Raw genomic sequence first — 23,570 nt, 5'->3', positions numbered from 1 at the left:
GGGTAATGAATATGAAGGTACTTTGGATCAAAATACATCATTTTTGTCTTTTGGTTAGAAAGATTTGGAGAAATGCTGTGAAGAATCACTAAAGGCACACACAACCTACTAGACTTCTAGAGCCTTCTTGAGTACACAACACATTTTTTACTCTCAAAAAGTAGTGGTAAATCAATCTCACCAAGCCAGGCTATCCCAGTAACACAAATGGAAGTATTTTCCATTCCTCTATGCCATGCACAAATGAGTCCTTTCTCTGACCCCACTACCTCTGAGAGTAAGCACAGGAAGACTAATGAGCTATTTGTTTTTGCCATGCTTGTGGGGTTAGCCAAAAAATAGTCATTGACCCTCAAAACATTTTCTTCCTAGTACAAATAAGCAACATTTAATTCATGGCTCTATACCAACATTCTCCACGATTTTACGTATTATCTCTTAACCAAGCAGAAGACAGTATGGATTGCAATACTAGGGTTTATAAGTTAATGTTAATTATAATAATTACAACAATAATAATTATTATACGTCACTAATTACAGTGTTATTACAGTCAAATAAAAATGTTGGTTTATAATTATAATTAATAATTTATTTTTATACATTAATGCAATAATATCATCTGTTTTCAGGCAAGCAAAACTTCTCTTGTATTTTAATCAATATATCAGCCTGCACAGTAAATGAGGTTGAGTGTGCAATGTCACTACATAGTCCTTAAAATATGGCGAATGCTCAAAGTTTTGGTTGTCCTTGTTAATGTACAGACTAGTATATTAAATACTTTATTCTTATTTTTTAATATGTGAATTCTAGTCAGATCCTCACAGTATGAATTCTTGCCTCTCTGTATGGATAATGTCTATTTCTGTTCTTAATGATAACTGTCAGCCACATAAAGGAAGATTATTTTATAATGTAAAAGGATAATAATTTTAAAAATAAAACTTAAATTGGCTCCCCCTCTCCTTGGGGCAGATATCCAACTCCGCATGAGTATTTAGGTGAATGACTGAGTAATAATCACTACACGGTATTTGAGAGACTCAGGACATAAAATATTACACAAAACCATTTGCAGATCAGTTTCTTCCAAATAGCAATTTGGAGATCTAGGCCTGACCAGGACTAAATTACAAGTCTCAAAGGTACAGATTCAGTTTGTGGCCTAACCAGCCAGGACTTCTCCAGGAATATTTTTAAAATCAACTTTCCAAGTTTAAATCCAAACACATTGGAATTTTAAGAGGTTTGGGGTAGAGACGGGTATTGAGGCGTTGGAGGAAATCTTTTTTTTTTTTTTTAAACCACAGAATGTACCCAGAAATATTGACAAAAAATAGCCAATCACCAAAGATGAAGTCTGCCTGGTAAGACCATACCACCCAGGAAGGCAGTGCAGTGTGGACATCATGGAAAATTAAGATAAATCCACGATCCACAATCAAACACTAACTCTTCAGAGAAACTATTACAGCTAATTAATATAGGGCTTTGAATATTTTCTATATGCAGACAGGAGAACCCAATTAAAATGTTTGGGCACAAAAACACCAATGCCACTGTTCTGCACAGAATGCACATTATCACTGATAACTCTACCAAGTTTCTTTGAAACACATTTAGCACATTTTTGCTGTGTACTTATTCCCTTTCATTATCTCTGCTCATAGGGGTCAAGCAAGCACCAAAGCCATCAGGTGCTGGCAAAGATGTGTCAGTGGACTCTACCCATATCACAAAAAAACCAGGTAAGGAACAAGGTCCTGACTCCCTTAGTTCGCTCTACTCTGCAGCTTGGGCAGTAACCGTAGTGGCAAATGTAGCAAAAACAGCATCCTCACAGCTCCCAAAGCACCATGCCGACACTACATGGGTACCGCTAGAGATGCATTCTAAAGCGTTATCTTTGGGACACATTAAATATGAATAAGAACCTCTAATGGGGATACTAATTTAAGAATCACTACTTTGTATAATGTTCAGAGGGGTCACAATGGACCAACAGTAAAGATTCCTTGTGGGTTTGGGTTCTCATCATGTTCACGTTTTGTTCTTATGTAATTTACTGTATCTTTTTACCTGACAGGGTTTATGCTGGTCTCCCAGGAAGTACTTAGTCACAGGGCATTTTCCTAGGTTGTCAATTTTACTTGAAGGTTTTTAACCAACATATATTATGCAGTGAAAGAGATGAATTTTTAGGCTATAAAATCTTGTTATAACACAAGATTTAAAGTGTGGGTTAAGGTGGACTGCTCTAGGCACCTCTAGCCTTGCCAGCCTTTGTGAAAAGTATAAAAAGATACTTCTGTGCATATTATAAAAAGGTGTCTCTTCCCTCTGCCCTTTAGGCAGATCTTCCTCTGGGCTGGCAGGCTTGCACCAGGGCTCCTAGTGGGGTGATCAGAGTGGGTGTTAAACTTCAGCTTCCAGGGCACCTGGATGGCTGAGTCGGTTAAGCACTGGACTCTTGGTTTCAGCTCAAGTCATAATTTCACAGTTGGTGAGTTCATGCCCCACATCAGACTCTGTGCTGGCAGTGCAGAGCCTTCTTGGGATTCTGTCTCTCTCTTCCTGCCCCTCCCCCACTTGCTATCTATCTCTCTCTCAAAATAAATAAACATTAAAAAAAAGAAAACTTTGGTTCACACTCACATATCCCTAGCCCGGTGCCCTGTGCAGTGTGCAATTGTTTGTAGCGACATTGTTCTCCACAGGCATAGGCTTATTGCTTCTGCCATCAAGGCTGCTTTGTTGTAATCTTTTGAAATTTCTCCACTAAAGGATACATTTTATCCCTTAACAATTTAAAGCCAAATTGATATAAGAAATTGTAGTACATCTGTAAATCGAAGGCACTAGGGGGACAATGAAACTGAGAAATACTGTCGAGCCTATATGAGAAACTAAAGATCTTAAACTCTCTATATCTATACAGTTTCAAAAGGCAGATAGACCTATATGTTTTTACCCATAATTAGAGGATATTTTTTCCATATGTTAATGGGTTTCATTATCCCTGGTTACATTACCGGTATTAATTTAAAGACTGTCAGAATATATTACTCATAGGTACTTTTCTATAGCATCTGTTCTCTATCATCCAATAGCTACTTACCAAATGTACTATTTTTTAATGTTTATTTTTTTTATTTTTGAGAGAGACAGAGTGAGTCGGGAAGTGGCAGAGAGGGAGACAGAGAACCACAAGCAGACTCTGCACTGTCAGTACAGAGCCCAATGCAGGGCTCAACCTCACTAACTGTGAGATCAGGACCTGAGCCAAAACCAAGAGTTGGACACTTAACCAACTGAGCCACCCAGGTGCCCCCCAAATGTACTATTTTTTAAAACCTGACATGTTTATGGAGTGAATCCTCATGACAGCCTTATCTGTAATGTAAATTCTTAGCCCCAATCCCAGGCACTCGCCGCCCACCCTTGCCACCTAGACCTGTGCCCCCACGAAGAAAACCTTTACCACCAAATAATGTCACCGGGAAGCCAGGAAGTGCAGGTATGTCAGTCATATGCCTAAAACTCCCTCCGTGGTTTTAGTTTTACTAGACAACCACAAACCCTTCTTGGTGTGCTAGCTCAGGTGATGGACAAGTCCATGGTGCATGTGCCCCCACAACTGGACACTGTAAATTACAGTTTTGAGGACTCCTACCCTGATTCTGGATGGGTGAGATCACGGAAACCATCCCTGTGCATCTCGGCCAGTTTGCTTTTCAAATGTTGTGAGACAGACGCTCACTCAGGCCTTTGAGTGAGTGAATTATTTGGGATGATGTATGTTTCCTACCAGGGATAATGGAAAATGTGATGTCCTGTCATCTGCTTATCGTTGTCTCTTGGAATGAAATCCTGTACATCTCACTGAAAGCTCCCCTGTTAACCAGCCTTCATGCTGACCTCCATATCATGGAACCAGGAGAGAGATTAAGCTCTAGACACCAGCAGCTCTAGCCTGTGCAACAGGGCAGGAATATACTATAGAGCCACACATTGATATGTGTGATATCAATCAATCAATCAACCAATCAATGTGTGATATAGCCACACTATATCAAGCCACACATTGATATGTGTTGTCTCCTTCCGTGGAATGACACCTTCGAGTCACCTGGGATGCTCATACTTCATCCTTTCCTTGAAGAAGTTTTCCCCATCTGCTCAAAGTCGCTTTAGCATTAACATTGCTTCTGTGTTCTGGTTGTTCTTGACACTTAACTCTGTTACAGCAGAGAACAAATTGGCTTAGACTTGGGTGTTTACATACTGGTCTTCCCCTGCTAGACTAGGAGCTCTGTGATGACAGAGTCCTTGGTACCTTTTGTCTGAATTCACAGAACCAAACCCAGTGCTTGGCACACGGAGGATATTTGATAAGTAGCTGAGTAAATAAATCAGTTAAATTAAGAATAAGTGAAAATTGACTCCGTTTGGGGAAAGCTTTACCTCATTTCTCTTGAGGGCTCTTCCACTGGACCTGTCAGCAAACCATCTTTCTTTCCTCTCCCACCATCTCTACTTCTTAAATATTTTGTACATGGAATCAAGATAAACGTGTTAAGGTTGGCTGTGAAAGATGAAACTGATGATGCTTTATGTGAAAGGGAATGGATGTCACTCTTTTCATAGGAGGGAAGGAGGGTATGGGGGTGGAGAAGCTTCTGTGATGTACCATGTACACAGTAAGTTCTTAATCATTTTTCCAAGTAGCTGAAGGAAGAAATCAGACTCTCATCCACACTTCTGGTGCCTTCCTGAGGCAAGGCCCAGGAACATGAACCCAATGAGGAGACCAGGTTTTCCTCATTAATTGTAACCTGGGGCAGCAATGACTTGAACTCCAGCAGGCTTCCAGTCAGACTGGATGAGTCACATCAGGAAAGTACTGCCTCATTGTCCTCTATGGAAAATTCACCCCCCCTTCCACCACCACCATTCAGTAGAGCTCCCCTATAAGGCTATGTGTCTTCAGCTATAGCTTCATGACCTTGGTTCCTGTCCTATAAAACCCTTGTGCTGTCCCATCAGTAAGTGTAACTTTGGTACAGCCAGCCCATCCTGAAGAGAACCCTAAACATATTCTAAGAGTAACTCCAATTCCCCTACCCTCATTCTTGCTGTCTACCTCTAACTCAAAGGGAATGGCTCCACTGAGGAACCAAACACAAAGGGCAATTGTACAGATTTGACCTGATTAACATCAAAGAAAGTGTGTCCTTAATTCAGGACATCAACTACATGTTCTGAAGTCCTCTGAACATAAGTCCTCTCTCACATGTGCCTGTGGGCACAGTCTTAGACTACCAGGTAGCACTTGACACTTGTCCCCTGTCTCCAGATCTCCTGGTCTCTGAGTTTGCTTTCCTTGCCACGGTGAAAGTGCTATGTCAGTATTTCCTGCTGGCTCTGCCAACTCTGAAAAGCTCCAACTTCTCTTGGTTTTCTCTCACCTTCGCATTGTGGCCCATTCCCACTAGCACCAAAAGCATGAACCTGCAAGAGCTGGACCAGCTGCACATCTGAGTCCCTCATTCATTGTTCCATGATGAGCCATGGTCCTTGGGTCAGTCTTCTAGACCTTGGCTGTCCCTTGGTTGAGAATGAGTCCTTTTCCTAGGAGGATTATAGAATCTTCTCCAGCCTCCACTCTACTCTAAACACCCAGACTTGCCTGGACTTTGGGATGGATCCTGTTTGGGATACCAATTAGTCTTTTCAGAGTAGAGGAGACGCTATTGAATATAGTATCTCAAGTGGCACTATTCTGGCAACTAAGCCAGAATCACAGATATTACGGAAAGCATGTTTTTCCTTCTTGTCCAGCCATGACCCATGCCTGCCAGTTACTCTCCAGGTCAAGTCATTCTATCTCCTTGACATCTTTCATGTAAAACTATATAAGGCTATGTGTCTTCAGCTATAGCTTCATGACCTTGGTTCCTGTCATATAAAACCCTTGTTCTATCCCATCAGTAAGTATAACTTTGGTACAGCCAGCCTATCCTGAAGAGAACCATAAACATATTCTAAGAGTAACTCTAATTCCCCTAAAACACCTTCCATCTAATCTCATGGCTCCTTATGTAGTTCACCTGCTCTGTTCTTCCTTACTACAGCTGCTTTAGTCTCTTGACTTTCCTCTCAGCCATCAGCTTTGCAACCTGATCATTCATCCTTTTCTCATCTGATTTTGTTATTTTCCTAGTGAAAATATTTCAGGAGGTCCTTGTCACCTAAAAAAAAAAAAAAAAAAAAAAAAAAAAAAAAAAAAAAAAGCAATGTCCAAATCCATGTTATGGAAGGCTCTTCATGATTTGGCCTTCCCTGCCCCTCTATAGCCAGCTCTCACTGTACCCCAAAGTACTCTTGACTTTCACCTCATCAAATAGACGCACCAAGTAGTTTCATGCTTCCTTGACTTGGTTCTTCCTGCAGCCTCAGCCTAGAATATAACTGTCAAACCTACCTCCTGATTACTTCTCTTCTTTATCGGCACAACCTCTGTAAAGACATTCCTTACCCACCCTCATCTTTTCCCATAGACATTACTACTCCCTCCACTTACTTTCCCTGTAATCTTATCCAGTTTTTTCACAATATTTATAATGCTTCAATATATTTGGATCACACATCTATTTTGATCAAGGACACAGGTTTTGTTTTTTCTCCAAGCCCAGCATATAGTGTGCCAAGCCACATGGTAAGTGCTGAATAAATATTTATGGAATAAATAAATGGGGGAAGTTGGCAGTGCTCCTATAAAGCCTGACTAGTTTGCCTCTACATTACAGGAATCATTTCATCAGGCCGAGTAACTTCTCCACCTCTGACTGCCACATTCAGGCCTACTGAAGCCCCCTCAGAGAAAACAGAGACAGATGAAAAGCAACCAACTGTTCCTGCCTCAGGAGAAGATCTTGGTTAGTATGTCAGTCACTTCCCACTAGATGCTTAACTATGAAGTACTAAAAGATTTCAAATTAGGGGGAAAAGAGTCTCAGTTCTGGATTATCGAATTATTTCAATTTTTTTATTAATATGTCTTTTTAATTTTTGCAATTATACTTAAGTTTAATGCTATGAGATAGAATATGGTCCTTCACTCCACAGACAGAATAAAGTACCCAATATTTTTGGAAAAGTCTTCCTGAAAAGATATAAATTACCCAATGCTTCTTACTAAATCAAATGTCATTATTAATCATATGTATCTTAATTAATGGGTATTGGCTACTTTAATCTTTAAATCATTATTGAGTACACTCCAGAACACCTGCAGCAGGACACAATTAAAAGCCTTTTATTGTGGATAATATGTATAATAATAATAAAGGAAATCAAAATTGCAGGCATCTGACTAGGAGGCATTATTAAATATTTATAATCTTTAATACTTTTTCATTTTATTGAGAAGCTTTTTTATATCTTTCTAAAATTATTTATTATCTTCTATTCTCAGGTAATGTAACTGACTTTAGCTCAAGTCCAACAAGAGAAACTGATCCTCTTGGGAAGCCCAGATTCAAAGGTGTGTATGATTGGCTCCAAATCTCAGTTTTGACAAGGCTGTCTTTGATGGGAGTATCACTTGGCTTTTGCTGTGTAATAACTGCAAAATCTTAGTAGCATGTTCTAATAAGGATTTAGTTCTCATGTGTCTGCAAGTCACCTGAGGGTCAGCTGATCTAGCTATTCTTGACTGGATGGTTCTGCCTCCAGCATCAGATACAGCTGGGCTTCCTATGTCTTGGGCTCAGATCTGCTCCACATTTTTCATTTTGGTGCTCAGGATGAAAGACCAACAGTGACTCAGGAGAAGCCATTCTAATGACAATACAAAGTCAAGAGGGGAGAGTTCAAATACAGCATTTTAAGCTCCTCTGTGTTTTACACCTGCCAATATTCATTGGCTAAAGAAAGTCACATAGCCAAGCTCAAATCAAAGATTGGGAAAGTATACTCCTTCCATGGATATAGAGAATATTTTTGAACAGTATCAAATCTACCACAGTAAGAAAGCTATAATATGATATAGAGCCTGGTATTTCCTTTTATAATGTTTTTCTCAAGTGTAAGATGTGATAAATTTTAACATGTATACACTCATGAAACCATCATTGTAATCAAGATAATAAATACATGTACCACCTCCAAAAGTTTCATAATGTACTTTTATAATTCCTCCATCTCACTCCTCCCACCAAATTTCTAGTTTCTAGATAATCACAGATCTGCCGTACTAAAAATATATATCCATTTTGTGGATTTTTATATAAAGAAAGGATACGATATGAACTTTTTTTGGTCTGGCTTCTTTGACTCAGCATAATTATTTTAAGGTTCATCCATGTTGAAACGTGTAGCAACAGTTTATTTCTTTTAATCCTGACTGGTATTCTATTGAATGGATATATATAATTATTTATTAAACCTATTCATGACATTAAGGTTTTTTCTAATTTTCTTATATTACCAATAAAGCTGCCATAACTCTTAAAGTACAAGTGTTTATATGGATATGTGCTTTCGTTCCTTTTGGATGAATGCTGACAAGAGCAATGGCTAGATGATATAAGTGTACGTTTAACATTTTAAGAAACTACCAAACTGTTTTCCACAGTAGTTGTACTATTAGCCTTTCTGTCAACAGTATATGAGAGTTTGAATTCTTCCACATCTTTGCCAACATTTAGGACAGTCTTTTTAATTTTAGTCATTTTAATAGGTGTGTAGTAGTTTCAAATTGTGATTTTACTTTGTGTATCTCTAATTACTAAGCATCTTCTCGTGTGCTTATTTGCCATCATTTTGGTCGTGTCCCATTTTTTTGTCCATTTTGTTTATAACCTTGCTTATTTTCTTGTTGTTGAGTTTTGACGGTCTTTGTTTTCTGGGTAGAATACCTTTTCAGATACATGCTTTACAAATATTTTTTCCCAGTGTATACCTGCTCTTTTTTAATTTTAATAAATCTTAGTTTATTAATTTGGCTTTTTATATGTTGTATTTTTGGTGTTGTACTTAAGAAATAACTGGCCAGTTGGAGGTCATAAAGACCTCTATTTCCTTCTAGAAGTTTCTCTGCTGTTTCCTTCTAGAAGTTTTCTTTTAAATTTAGGTCTATGATCCACACTGTGTCACATTTTGTATATGATACAAGGTGTGAATACCAATTCGTTTCCTTGCTAATGGATATAGAATTGTTCCAGCATCATGTGTTGAAAAAACGATTCTTTCCACTGAATTTCATTTGTACTTTTATCAAAAATGAATTGTACATATATATGTGGAACTCTTTTTAGCTCTCTAGTCTGTTGCATTGATCTGTTTATCTGCCTTTACATCAATACCACCATGTTTGTGTTACTGTGGTAGTGGTATTGTATTGGTGACTCTGGGTCCTCTGTATCTCCGTATAAATTTTAGAATCAGCTTATCAATGTCCAAGAATAGCTTGGTTAGATTCTTACTAGAATTGAATTGAGCCTATAGATGAATTGGGAAAAATTGAGAGCTGTACAACACTTAGCTTACCTATTTATGAACATGGCATATTTTATTTAGGTCTTTGATTTCTATAACCAATGTTATTTAAATTTCAGTACACAGAAAACCATTAAAATAGTATTTTTTATTTCAGTTTCCAATTGTTCATTACTACTATATAGAAAAATTTATGTTTATACAGTGATCTTATATCCTGCAACCTTGTGAAACTCAGTAGCTTTTATGTAGGTCAATTAGATTTTCTACATACAAAATCATGTCATTTGAGAGTGACATTTTACTTCTTCCTAACATGGGTTCTTTTTTCCTTGCCTTATCATACTGGCAAGAACTTCCAATAAAACACTGAATAGATACAGTGGGGAATGGACATCCTTTTCTTATTCCTGGTCTTATGGAAAAAACATACAGCCTTTCACCTGAATATAGTATGATGTTACCTTGTAGGCTTTTCATACATGCTCTTTATTGTGTTGAGAAAATTCCCTTCTATGCCTACTTCGGTGGTAACTATTATCAGAAACGAGTGCTAGATCATGTCCAATGATTTTTCTGCCTTTATGAAGATGATTATGTTTTTCTTTATTAGTTTGTTAATACAATGAAATAATTGCTTTTGAATTTTTAACTTTGCATTCCAGGCACAAACTCCATGGTCATAATGTATTCTCATTTTAATATATTGCTGGATCTCATTTGCTAAAATTTTGTTGAGAATTGTATTCAGTGAAAGATAGTGGTACTGTAGTTTTCTTTTTTTTGTAATAGGTCATGTTTTAGTCTCAGTATAATGCTGAACTCTCCTTTTCACTTTTCTGAAAAAATTTAGAATTGGTATTGCTTCTTCCCTGAATGTTTAGTAGTATTTACCAATGAAACCATCTGAGCCTCATATTCTCTTTGTTGGAAGGATTTTATGTATAATTCACTTTCTTTATTGGGTGTAGAGCTATCCAGAGTATTTTTTCTTCCCTAGTGAGTTTCGGTAACTTTTGTCTTTCAAGTTATTAGTTCATTTCATCTAAGTTGTCAAATTTATTGGTATAAGGTTCTTAATATTCTCATATTGTTTGTTATTTTAATAGCTGTAGAATTCTTAGTGATATCATCTCATTCCTGTTACTGATGATGTGTGTCTTTTTTTTCTCTTTTGCCTAATCAATCTTGCTGTAGGTTTATTAATTTATTGATCTTCTGAAAAAGTCAAATTTGTGTTTCATTAATTTTGTCTATTTACTCTGATCTTTATTTTTTTTCTTCTGCTTAATGTAGTTTAATTTGTTCCTCTATTTCCTTAAGGTGGAATATGGGCTCATTGATCTAGAACCTCTCTTCTTTATTATGGCATTTAGTGCTACAAATTTTCCCCTAGATATTATTTAAGCAGTATCCAAAAGTTTTTGATATGTTGTATGTTCATTTTTACTCTGTTCAAAATACTTTTTAACTTCCTTTTTGATTTGTTCTTTGACTCATTGATTATTTAGAAATATGTAATTTAATTTCTAAATATTTTGAGATTTTCTAGAGATTATTCTGTTACTGACTTCTAATGTATCTCCATTGTTGTCACATGCTCTGCCAGATACCTAAATCCTTTTAAATTTATTGAGATTTTTTTATGGCCAGGGTATGATCTATTTTGGTATATGTTCTGTGTGTACTTGAAAAGAATGTGTATTCTGCTCTTCATAAAAGCAATGTTGTATTCATTTGCAAGGGTTGCCATAAGAGAATGCTACAGACATGGTAGCTTAAACAACAGAAACTTATTTTCTTATTTTCCAGAAACTTAAGTTCTGGAAGCCAGAAATCTGAAATCAAGGTATCATCAGATTTGGGTTGTTTTGAAGACTTGGATTGCAGATGGCCACCTTCTCACTATGTCCTCATATGTACTATCTTCTGAATGCACACATCCTTCATGTCTTTTCCTCTTTTTTTTTTTTTTTTGAATTACCTAATTAATTTATTTTTTAATTTACATCCAAATTAGTTAGCATATAGTGCAACAATGATTTCAGGAGTAGATTCCTTAATGCCCCTTACCCATTTAACCCATCCCCCCTCCCACAAGCCCACGAACAACCCTCTTTGTTCTCTATATTTAAGAGTCTCTTACGTTTTGTCCCTGTCCATGTTTTTATATTATTTTTGCTTCCCTTCCCTTATGTTCATCTATGTTGTATCTTAAATTCCTCATATGAATGAATTCATATGATATTTGTCATTCTCTGAATAATCTCGCTTAGCATAATACCGTCCAGTTCCATCCACATAGTTGCAAATGGCAAGATTTCATTCTTTTTTGATTGCTGAGTAACACTCCATTGTGTATATATACTACATCTTGTTTATCCATCCATCCATTGATGGACATTTGGGATCTTTCCATACTTTGTCTTTTGTCAATCACACTGCTATAAACATTGGGGTGCATGTGACCCTTTGAAACAGCACACCTGTATCCCTTGGATAAATACCTAGTAGTGCAATTGTTGGATCGAAAGGTGGTTCTATTTTTAATTTTTTGAGGAACCTCCATACTGTTTTCCAGAGTGGCTGTACCTCTCTGCATCCTCACCAACATCTGTCATATCCTGAGTTGTTAATTTTAGCCATTCTGACAGGTGTGAGGTGGTATCTCATTTGGTTTTGATTTGTGTTTCCCTGATGATGCGTGATCTTGAACATTTTTTCATGAGTCTATTAGCCATCTGGATTTCTTCTTTAGAGAAGTGTCTATTCATGTCTCTTGCCCATTTCTTCACTGGATTATTTGTTTTTTGGGTGTTGAGTTTGATAAGTTCTTTCTAGATTTTGGATACTCTTTTTCTGGTATGTCATTTGCAAATATCTTCTCCCATTCTGTCAGTTGCCTTTTAGTTTTGCTGATTGTTCAGAAGCTTTTTATTTTGATGAAGTCCCAATAGTTCATTTTTGCTTCTGTTTCCCTTGCCTCCAGAGAAGTGTTGACTAAGAAGTTTCTGCTTTCGAGGTCAAAGAGGTTTTGCCGCCTGCTTTCTCCTCAAGGATTTTGATGACTTCCTGTCTTACATTCAGGTCTCTCATCCATTTTGAGTTTCTTTTTGTGTATGGTGTAAGAAAGTGGTCCAGGTTCATTTTTCTGCATGTCGCTGTCCAGTTTTCCCAGCACCATTTGCTGAAGAGACTGTCTTATTCCATTGGATATTCTTGTGTACTTTGTCAAACATTAGTTGGCCATACATTTGTGGGTTCTTTTCTGGGTTCTCTGTTCTGTTCCATTGATCTGAGCGTCTGTTTTTGTGCCAGTACCGTACTGTCTTGATGATTACAGCTTTGTAATACATCTTGAAGTTCAGGATTGTGATGCCTCCAGCTTCAGTTTTCTTTTTGAAGATTGCTTTGGCTATTTGGGATCTTTTCTAGTTCCAAATTTTAGGATTTTGTTCTAGCTCTGTGAAGAATGGTAGTGTTATTTTGATAGGGATTTCCTTGAATATGTAGATTCCTTTGGGTAATATCAACATTTTAACAATGTTTGTTCTTCCAATCCAGGAGCATGGAATATTTTTCCATTTGTGTGTGTGTGTCTTCTTCAATTTCTTTCATAAGTTTTCCTTAGTTTTCAGTGTATAGATTTTTCACCTATTTGGTTAGGTTTATTCCTAGGTATTTTATGTTTTTTGGTGCAATTGTAAATGGGATTGATTCCTTAATTTCTCTTTCGGTTGCTTCATTATTGGTGTATAGGAATGCAAGTGATTTCTGTGCGCTGATTTATATCCTGCGACTTTCCTAAATTCATGGATCAGTTCTAGTAGGTTTTTGGTGAGATCTTGTGGGTTTTCCATATAGAGTATCATGCCATCTGTGAAGAGTTGGAGTTTTGACTTCCTCCTGGCGAATGTGGATGCTTTTTATTACCTTGTGTTGTCTGATTGCTGAAGCTAAGACTTCCAGTACCATGTTGAATAACCGTGGCGAGACTGGACATCTCTGTCATGCTCCTGACCTTAGGGGGAAGGCTCTCAGTTTTTCCCCATTGAGGATGATATTAGCAGTGGGTCTTTTATATATGGATTTAATGATCTTGTGGTATGATCCTTCTATCCCTACTTTCTTGAGGGCTTTTATCAAGAAAGGACGCTGTATTTTCTCAAATGCTTTCTCTGCATCTATTGAGAGGATCATGTGGTTCTTGTTCTTTTATTGATGCGATGTATCACATTGTTTTGTGGATATTGAACCAGCCTGGCATCTCAGATAAAAATCCTACTTGGTCATGGTGAATAATTCTTTTAATGATTGTTGGATTTACTTGACTAGTATCTTGTTGAGGACTTATGCATCCATGTTCATCAGGGAAATTGGTCTGTAGTTCTCCTTTTTAGTGGGGTCTTTGGTTTTGGAATCAAGGTAATGCTGGCTTCATAGAAAGAGTTTGGAAGTTTTCCTTCCATTTCTTTTTTCTTTTTTTTTCTTTTTTTTCTTTTTTTCTTCTTTTTTTCTTTTTCTTTTTCTTTTTCTTTTTCTTTTTCTTTTTCTTTTTCTTTCTTTTTTTTGAACAGTTTCAGAAGAATAGGTGTTAAGTCTTCTTCACGTGTTTGGTAGAATTACCCTGTAAAGCCATCCAGCGCTGGACTCTAGTTTTTTTGGGAGATTTTTGATTACTAATTGAATTTCTTTGCTGGTTATGGGTCTGTTCAAATTTCTATTTCTTCCTGTTTCAGTTTTGGTTGTTTTATGTTTCTAGGAATTTTTCCATTTCTTCCACATTGCCCATTTTATTGGTATATAATTGCTCATAATATTCTCTTATTATTGTTTGTATTTCTGCAGTGTTGGTTGTACTCTCTCCTATTTCATCCTTCATTTTATTTATTTGGGCCCTTTCCTTTTTCCTTTTTCTTTTTGATCAAACTGGCTAAGGATTTAATAATTTTGTTAATCCTTTCAAAGAACCAGCTCCTGGTTTCATTGATGTGTTCTGTTGTTGTTGTTGTTGTTGTTGTTGTTGTTGTTGTTGTTGTTGTTTGGTTTCAATAGCATTGGTTTCTACTCTAATCATTATTCTTTCCTTTATTCTGCCGGTTTGGGGTTTTATTTGCTATTTTTCCAGCTCTTTAAGGTGTACGGTTAGGTTGTATCTGAGACCTTTATTCCTTCTTTAGGAAGGTCTGGATTGCTATATACTTTACTCTTATGACCACTTTGCTGTGTCCCAGAGGTTTTGTGCTGTGGTGTTATCATTTTCATTGGCTTCCATGTACTTTTTAATCTCCTTTTTACTTCTTGGTTAGCAAATTCATTCTTTGGTAGGATATTCTTTAGTTATTTGTTATCTTTCCAAATTTTTTCTTGTGGTTGATTTTGAGTTTCATAGCATTGTGGTCTGAAAATATGCTCAGTATGAACTTGATCTTTCTGTACTTGTTGAGGGCTGATTTGTGTCCCAGGATGTGATCTATTCTGGAGAATGCTCCACATGCACTCAAGAAGAATGTGTCTTCTGCTTTAGGATTAAGTGTTCTGAATATATTTGTTAAGTCCATCTGGTCCAGAGTGTCATTCAAAGACATTGTTTCTTTGTTGATTTTCTGTTTAAATGATCTGTCCATTGTTGTAAGTGGGGTGTTGAAGTCCCCTACTATTATGGTATTATTATCTCTGAGTTTCTTTATGTTTGTGATTGATTTATGTATTTGGGTGTTTCCACATTAGGTGCATAAATGTTTACAATTGTTACGTCTTCTTGGTGGATAGACCCCTTAACTGCCATATAATACCCTTCTTCATCTCTTGTTACAGTCTTTATTTTAAAGTCTAGATTGTCTAACACAAGTATGACTATTCTGGCTTTCTTTTGGAGGCCATTAGCATGATAGATGGTTCTTCATCCCCTTACTTTAAATCTGAAGGTGTCTTTAGATCTAAAATGAGTCTCTTATAAACACCATATAAATGGATCTTGTTTTCTTATCCATTCTGTTACCCTATGTTTTTTGATTAGAGCATTGAGTCCATTGATGTTTAGAGTGAGTACTGAAAGATATGAATTTATTGCCATTATGATGCTTGTAGAGCTGGGGTTTCTGGTGGCGTCCTCTGGTCCTTTCTAGTCTTTGTTGCTTTTGGTATTTATTTATTTACATATACATATACATATACATATACATATACATATACGTGTATGTGTGTGTGTGTATATATATACATATATACATATATATATATATATGTATATATATATATATATATGTATATATATTCATCTTTTCTCCCCTCAGAAAGTCCCCGTTAAAATTTCTTGCAGTGCTGGTTTAGTGGTCACAATCTCCTTTAATTTTTGTCTGTCTGGAAACTTTTTCTCTCTCCTTCTATTTTGAATGACAGCCTTGCTGGATAAAGAATTCTTGGCTGCATATTTTTCCAATTCAACACATTGAATATATTCTGCCACTGCTTTCTGGCTTGCCAAGTTTCTGTGAGTAGGTCTGCTGAGAACCTAATCTGTTTTCCCTTTTAGGTTAAGGTCTTTTTTTCCTTTGCTAACCTCATGATTCTTTCCTTGCCTGAGTATTTTGTGAATTTGACTATGATATGCCTTGTTGATGGTCAGTTTTTGTTGAATCTAATGGGAGTTCTCTGTGTTTCTCAGATTTTTATGTCTTTGTCTTTCCCTAGGTTAGGGAGGTTTTCCACTATGATTTGCTCACATAAATTTTGTACCCCTTTTCCCCTCTCTTCATCTTCTGGGACTCCTATGATTCTGATATTATTCCTTTTTAATGAGTCACTGATTTCTCTAATAATTAAATCATGCTCTTTTGTCTTAGTCTCCCTCTTTTTTTCTGCTTCATTATTCTCCATAAGTTTGTCCTCTATATCCCTGATTTGCTGCTCTGCTTCATCCTTACTTGCCTCTGTGGCATCCATTTGAGATTGCTGCTCAGTTATAGAATTTTTTATTTCATCCTGACTAGCTTTTACTACTTTCATCTCCACAGAAAAGGATTCTAATCTATTTTCGACCCCAGCTAGTATTATTATTATCATGATTCTAAATTCTTGTTCAGACATCTTGCTTGTATCTATGTTGACTAAGTCCCTGGCTGTTGTTTATTCCTGTTCTTTCTTTTGGGGTGTCATTTTGAAGGAAGAAAATGAATTAATAATTTAAAAAAATAATAGAATCAAACAATTAAAAACAACACAAATAAATCAAATAAAGGGTGCTAGATCCTAGGTGTGTTTTGGTCTTGTTGTTGAAAGAAACTTGACAGATTAGAGAAAAAAGGGAAAGATAAGAAAAGAAAAAGGAAAAGGAAAAAGGAAAACGTTTGAAAAACTGAAAAAATGAATACAGTAGAATAAAATGAAATGAGGGTAAAATAGAATTTTTAAAAGTTACAAAAAAGTAAAAAATGTAGAAAAACTAAAGAATAATCTTTTTAATAAAAATTGAATATAAAAAATAATTTTTTTCTCTTTTTGTATTCAAGAACAAGAAAAGAAAAAAAGTTGAACAGAGGGACCAGTGAACAGAATGAAATACAATTGAAATTACATCTGGTTTCTCCTAGAAGCCAAACTATGAAGCACTTTATAGTCCATAAACTAAGCAGGCAGAGAGACTTGTGGTATTCCTTAAGAATGTGGTTGACCCAGTTGGGCAGGGCTTAGTGTATTGGCTTCATTCTCCACTAGATGGCACTGCTTAGCTTAATGGGGTGGATTGTTCTAGTGCATGTAGGCATGTATGCACATGTGTAGGAGGGGTCAAAATGGCATCACCCAGCTACCCAGTTTATAGTATCAGAACTCTGTGCTCTCACCTATGGGCAGTCAAGCACCCGCCTTTGTCTCTAGCTTCTACTTCCCGCTTGTAGACTGTCTGTGACCAAGCCATCAGGCTGCCAGGTAGGACCTCCCTCCTGAGTTTTATCTCAGATGGTGCTGTGTTTCCCAACCCCTCACTTCTGAGGGACTGTGGCTTTGACCTGTTCTGACCCTCTGGGGGATGGTCTTGCTAAGCAATGGCCGGGTGCCGTCCCACCACCAGAACCTTCATGAGACCGTGCTGCTGCTGATGTCCAGAGACCGACTAGATGCCAACCCACCCCAGATAAAGTTTGTGTGATCATGTAGCAGCAGCATTGCAGGGATTATAGTAAATCACAACACATATCTGGCACCAGGCTTCACCCTTAACATCCTTGTTCCAATACCAGCAAATGTGGTTATTTTCTGGGGTCTGCTGGGATGTTTTCCTGTGGTGAGGCCACACAGCCTCTACCAAATGTCCTCCCATCAGGAGAACCATGTCTCCCCATGTGGCCCAAAGACCCCTCAGACCTTGCTCTCTGCTCCTGGGGATTCACCCTTCTCACCAGAGCACTGCTAGGTATCAAGCTGTGGAGTTTCAGACTCTGTGCTCCCCCTGTTTATAGAGTCTTAATGGAATTTAAACCTTTTCCTTTCTCCCTTTTTTGTTCAGCCCCTTGCAGCTGTTTCCACTCTTCCTTTTTTCTCCATGTGCTTTCAGGGTGAGGGGTGCTTTTCCCTTATTCTCCCCCCATCTCTGTCCTCTTCCAACAAGCAAAAACAGCTCCCTGCCCTCCATGCACACTCCCCCAGTTCACCTTTCCATACCATGTACCTGCTGAGTTCTGTGGTTCAGGTTGTTCAGATTGTTATGTTAATCCTCAAATAAGTTTTCTAGGTATGCAAGATGGTTTAGTGTTGATCTGGCTGCATTTCAGAGTTGAGAGACACAAAAAATGTTTCCATGATGTTCTACCATATTCGCCCCTGCTGTCTCTTCCTCTTAATTTTTAAATTTTTTTTTATGTTTATTCATTTTTGAAAGAGAGAGACAGAGCACAAGCAGGGGTGGGGTAGAGAGAGAGGGGGACACAGAATCTGAAGCAGGCTCCAGGCTCTGAGCTGTCAGCACAGAGCCCAACGTGGGGCTCAAACTCACAAATCATGAGACTATGACCTGAGCCGAAGTCGATGCTCAACTGACTGAGCCACCCAGGCGCCCGTCTTCCTCTTAAAAGGACATCAGTCACAGTGGATTAGGATCCCACCCTGTGACCTCATTTAATCTTGATTTCTTTATTTGGGTGTTTAGAACCTTATATTTAACATGACCAATGATAAGGTTAGATTTAAATCTATCTCCTTTTGCTATTTGTTTTCTTTTTGTCCCATCTACCCTTTGTTCCCTCTTTTCCTCTTTTTCAACCGTCTCTTATTGAGTATTTTGTTGTTGTTGTTGTTGTTGTTGTTGTTGTTGTTGTTGTTGTTGAAATATATGAGGCATACAATATTACGTTAGTTTCATGTGTACAGCATAGTGATTCAACTTTTCTATACCTTATACTCTGTTTACCACAAGTGTAGCTACCATCTGTCACCATAGAACACTATTATAATACCATTGATTCTATTCCCTATGCTGGACCTTTTATCCTCATAACTTATTCATTCCTTAACTAGAGGCCTCTATCCCTCACTCCCTTCACTCATTTTGCCTATTTGCCCTCCCATCTAACAACCATAAGTTTGTTTTCCTATATTTATGGATCTGTTTCTGCTTTTTGTTTGTTCATTTGTGTGTGTGTGTTTTACATTCCACATATAAGTGAAATCACACAGTATTTGTCTTTGTAAGTCTGACTTATTTCACTTACATAGACCTAGAGGGTATAATGCTATGTTGTTGCAAATGGCAAGATCTCATTCTTTTTTATGGCTGACGAATTTTCGTGTGTGTGTGTGTGTGTGTATGCATAAACCATTATTTATACATTCATCTATCGCTGGACACTTGGGTTGTTTCTATATCTTAGCTATTGTAAATAGTGCTGCAATAAACATAGGGGTGCATATATCTTTTCAAATTAGTGCTTTCATTTTCTTTGGGTAAATACCTATTAGTGGAAACACTGGATTATACAGTATTTCTATTTTTAATTTTTTGAGGAAACTCTACTATTTTGCATGGTGGCTGCACAAATTTACATTCCCACCAGTAGGACACCAGAGTTTTCTCCACATTCTTGTCGACACTTATTATTTCTTTTTTTTTTTTTTTTGTCTCTAGCCATTCTGACAGGTAATATAAGATAAGGTAATATCTCACTGTTGTGTAGATTTGCATTTCCCTCATAATTACTGTTGTTGAGCATCTTTTCATGTGTCTATTGGCCAGTTACATGTCTTCCTTTGGAAAAATGTCTATTCAGGTCCTTTGTCCATTTTTAATTGGATTATTTATGTGTTTTGGTGTTCTATAAATTCTTTATATGTTTTGGATATTAAACCCTTATTGGATATGTCATTTGCAAATATCTTCTTCCATTCATTATGTTGCCTTTTTGTTTTGTTGATAATTTCCTTTACTGTGCAATAATTTTTTACTTCAGTGTAGTCCTGATCATTTTTGTTTCTGTTTAACTTGCCTGAGGAGACATATCTAGAAAAATGTTGCTAAAACTGATGTCAAAGAAATTACTGCCTATGTTTTCTTCTAGGAGTTTTATGGCTTCAGGTCTCAAATTTAGGTCTTTAATCCATTTTGAGTTTATTTTTGTGTGTAGTGTGAGTGGTCCAATTTCATTCTTTGGCATGTAGCTGTCTACTATTTATCAAAGGGACTGTCTTTCCCATTGTATATTCTTAACCTCTTTTGTGATAGATTAATTGAAATATAAGCATAGGTTTATTTCTTTTTTTTTTTTAGTTTTTTTTTTTAACATTTATTTATTTTTGAGACAGAGCATGAATGGGGGAGGGGCAGAGAGAGAGGGAGACACAGAATCGGAAGCAGGCTCCAGGCTCCGGGCCATCAGCCCAGAGCCTGACGCAGGGCTCGAATTCACGGACCGCAAGATCGTGACCTGAGCTGAAGTTGGACGCTCAACCGACTCAGCCACCCAGGCACCCCAGCATAGGTTTATTTCTAGAGATTGAGTTTTATGATTTTTATGATTCTATTTTCTCTCTTTAGTTGTCTTACTAGTTGTAACTCTTTATTTTGTTATTGCTTTAGGGTTTATAGTATGTATCTTTAATTTACCACAGTCTATCTTCTAGTGATATTCTACAACTTCACAAATAGTGCAAGAACCTTACATTAGTATAGCAACTTATCTTTCCTCTTGGCCTATCACTGTTAGGCATTTTACTTTTACATATTAATACATCATGCTAAATTGATATTATTTATGTTTAAATAGTAAATTGCCTTTTAGAAAGAATTAAATGACAAAAATATTGTGCATATTTACCTATATAGTAACTATTTCCAGTGCTCTTTATTTCTTTGTGTGGATACATCATTTTTCTTCTGCCTGAATGTCCTTTAATCTTCCTTGTAGGGTGGGTCTGGTGGTTATGAATTCTCTTAGCTTTTATATACGTAAAAGGTGTTTTACTTAAAAAAAAAAAAGATATTCACTAGTTAAATAATTCTAGATGATAAGTTTTTTTTTTCCAGTATTTAAAGATGTTGCTCCACTGCCTTCTCCCTTGCATTCTTTCCAATGAGACATCTGCCATAATCCTTATCTTGGTTGTACTATATGTCATGTGTCTTTTCTGCCTCCTTTAAAGGTTTTCTTTCTATCACTGGCTTTGAGAAACTTGATTTTGATTGGTGTAGTTTCTTCATATTTGTTGTGCTTAGGTTTATTCAAGCCTTTTGGATCTGTGGGTTTAGAGGTTTTATCAAACTTGGAAAGTCTTTTGCCATTATTTCTTCAAATACCTTTGCTGTCCCTGTTCTCTGGGCAGATATTAAAATTACATCCGTGTTATACTGCCTGAAGCTTCCCCATAGCTCACTGATGCTCTGTTCATTATTTTTATTATTTTTTCTTTCCACTATTATTTTGGGTAGTTTTTACTGCTATGTCTTCAAGTTCACTAATCTTTTTCTGCAATATCATATCAGTGCTAGTATCATCCAGTGTTTTTTGCATCTTACACATTTTAATTTTCATCTCTAGAAATTCACTTTGGGTATTTTTAAAAATATCTTTCATGTATTAACTTCTTGACATGTGGATTATAGTTATAATAACAGTTTTATTTTCCCTGTGTGATGACTCTAACATCTAGGCAAGTTCTAGATTGATTTCAAATTATTTATTTTTCTCATTATGGGCAACATTTTCCTGTTATTTCCTTTTTTTTTTTTATTCCTAAAATATTCTTTAATTTTGTCCTGGGTTAAATTACTTGAAACCATTTGACCTTTTTGAGTCTGGCTTTTAAGATTTATTAGGTGGGACCAGAACTGTTTAGTGTGGGGCTAATTATTCCCCATTCTCAAGGCAATACCCTCTTGAATACTTCTTCCAATACCCCACAAATTATGCTGTTTAAAACATGCTCAGGAGAACCAAATTACTTCTCGATATTAGCATAAGTTAAACCCATTTTAAAAAGTAAATCAGCTACAACATCCATGTCATGTATCCCAGAGACAGGAATTCTAGATTTTCACAAGTTTGAACAGTCCACATCACTGCTTTCATCTGTCTGCTTATAATATGAGACCAGATATCCTCAAACAGAAAAATAAATTTGAGTTTACCTCCACCTTCTGTATGTACAAACTCAAATAAGGCTAACTGTCCAAGTCCTCTCTCTCTTAGGTCCTCATGTGCGTTACATCCAAAAACCGGACAACAGGCCCTGTTCGATCACTGATTCTGTCAAACGGTTCCCCAAAGAGGATGCCACCGAGGGGAATGCCACAAGCCCACCGCAGAACCCACCCACCAACCTCACTGTGGTCACTGTGGAAGGGTGTCCCTCATTTGTCATCCTTGACTGGGAAAAGCCACTAAATGATACTGTCACTGGTAAGATCATGATGTGAGCACTTGTACTATGGTGGGAAGCTTCAATAATGTGAGTGTGGTACCTCGTCAAACTATGAGGCATATCTCAGGGGTAGCAAGTCCTAGTAGAACTATTGTCAAAAAGTGTCATATGATGGGCAAAGATCATCTGTGTCCCAGTGGTGGGTTTCCTGTTAATTTAACATATCTCTTTAGGTTACGTTCCTTCCATCTTGTCTCAGAACTCTTCCTCACAGTGTAAAAATAGATGTGGTCTTTTCCTTATCAAGAAAATTACAGATAACATAGGAGAAGTTGGCAGGGCTGATGATAATTAAAACAGTTTTCATTTCACCAACCCAATTTCTAGGTTGACCTAGAACTGTCAAGCAATTCAATTATTTTAGTATTTTGTTTGTTTGTTTTGTTTTTTGTTTTTTTGGGTTTTTTTTAGGTTTCCAATCATGGTTGATTTTCTCCTCATCTCAGAAAAACTTAATTCTACTATCACTAGCCCAATCCTCCTAAAAATGACTGTGAAAACTAAGAAATCCTAAGTCAGTCTTTGAATTTATTATATGCGAATTAATTCTTCATATGAACAGTTTAGTCAAACTAGAGAGGAAGGAGAAAAGGTAAGGGGCAGAGTCAGCTAGAGGAATATAGCAAATTGCAGGAGTACACAAGCCCCCCATTGCCCATGCCCTGCTGTGCATGGGACAGGTAGACAGAATTTAGAGGAGCCCACTAAGAAGCTATCAGGATGGGTAGAGGGAAGTATACAGGGGAAAGGAGGAAGTGGGAAATTCAGCCAAAAGTGTTTTCTGTGAATAAAGGAGTAAACAGCAGCTATTTCTCCTCAGACAAAACTGTTTGGTCTGGGGGACTTTCACTATAAGCAGCCTATCTTTGCTTAACTGGATTTTTTTTTAAACCATATTTTGTGAATTTCATTTCTCATGCAGACCTTGCCTTTGTTTTGGGAAAGAACCAGCCACTGCTCATGTTTGCTGGGGACTTGTCTAGTCCTGCTTCTTTACTTGGGACTATGCCAGTAGGTGCTACCATCCCAGTATCTAAAAAACAATAAATCTCTAAGCATTGATTATCTACATAGATGAAAAAGTCCAGAACTCCCAATTCATATACTGTGCTAATAAGGAGTTCTCCTGACAGTCTGAGGCTTAGTTATCATAACAC

The 23,570-nt window shown here is 37.0% G+C and overlaps 1 protein-coding gene across 42 annotated transcripts in view; it reads left to right on the top strand.

Moving 5' to 3' along the window:
• ABI3BP (ABI family member 3 binding protein) overlaps nucleotides 1-23,570 on the top strand; it is a 266,973-nt gene that overhangs the window by 216,480 nt on the left and 26,923 nt on the right. For 40 of the 42 annotated variants that reach the window (XM_040484370.1, XM_040484369.1, XM_040484349.1 and 37 more), the window contains 5 exons: nucleotides 1,674-1,751; nucleotides 3,416-3,520; nucleotides 6,813-6,941; nucleotides 7,481-7,549; nucleotides 22,182-22,391. In XM_040484370.1, coding sequence (XP_040340304.1) covers nucleotides 1,674-1,751; nucleotides 3,416-3,520; nucleotides 6,813-6,941; nucleotides 7,481-7,549; nucleotides 22,182-22,391 — 591 coding nt within the window. The remainder of the gene's footprint in view (nucleotides 1-1,673; nucleotides 1,752-3,415; nucleotides 3,521-6,812; nucleotides 6,942-7,480; nucleotides 7,550-22,181; nucleotides 22,392-23,570) is intronic. The other 2 variants (XM_040484350.1, XM_040484344.1) reach the window with 1 other exon arrangement.

The sequence above is a fragment of the Herpailurus yagouaroundi genome, unplaced genomic scaffold (genome assembly GCF_014898765.1).
Source record: "Herpailurus yagouaroundi ecotype Mexico unplaced genomic scaffold, PumYag 162, whole genome shotgun sequence".
Taxonomy (NCBI): Eukaryota; Metazoa; Chordata; class Mammalia; order Carnivora; family Felidae; genus Herpailurus; species Herpailurus yagouaroundi.
The sequence above is the reverse complement of the archived record's forward strand: the minus strand, read 5'-3'. Positions and strand labels throughout refer to the sequence as shown.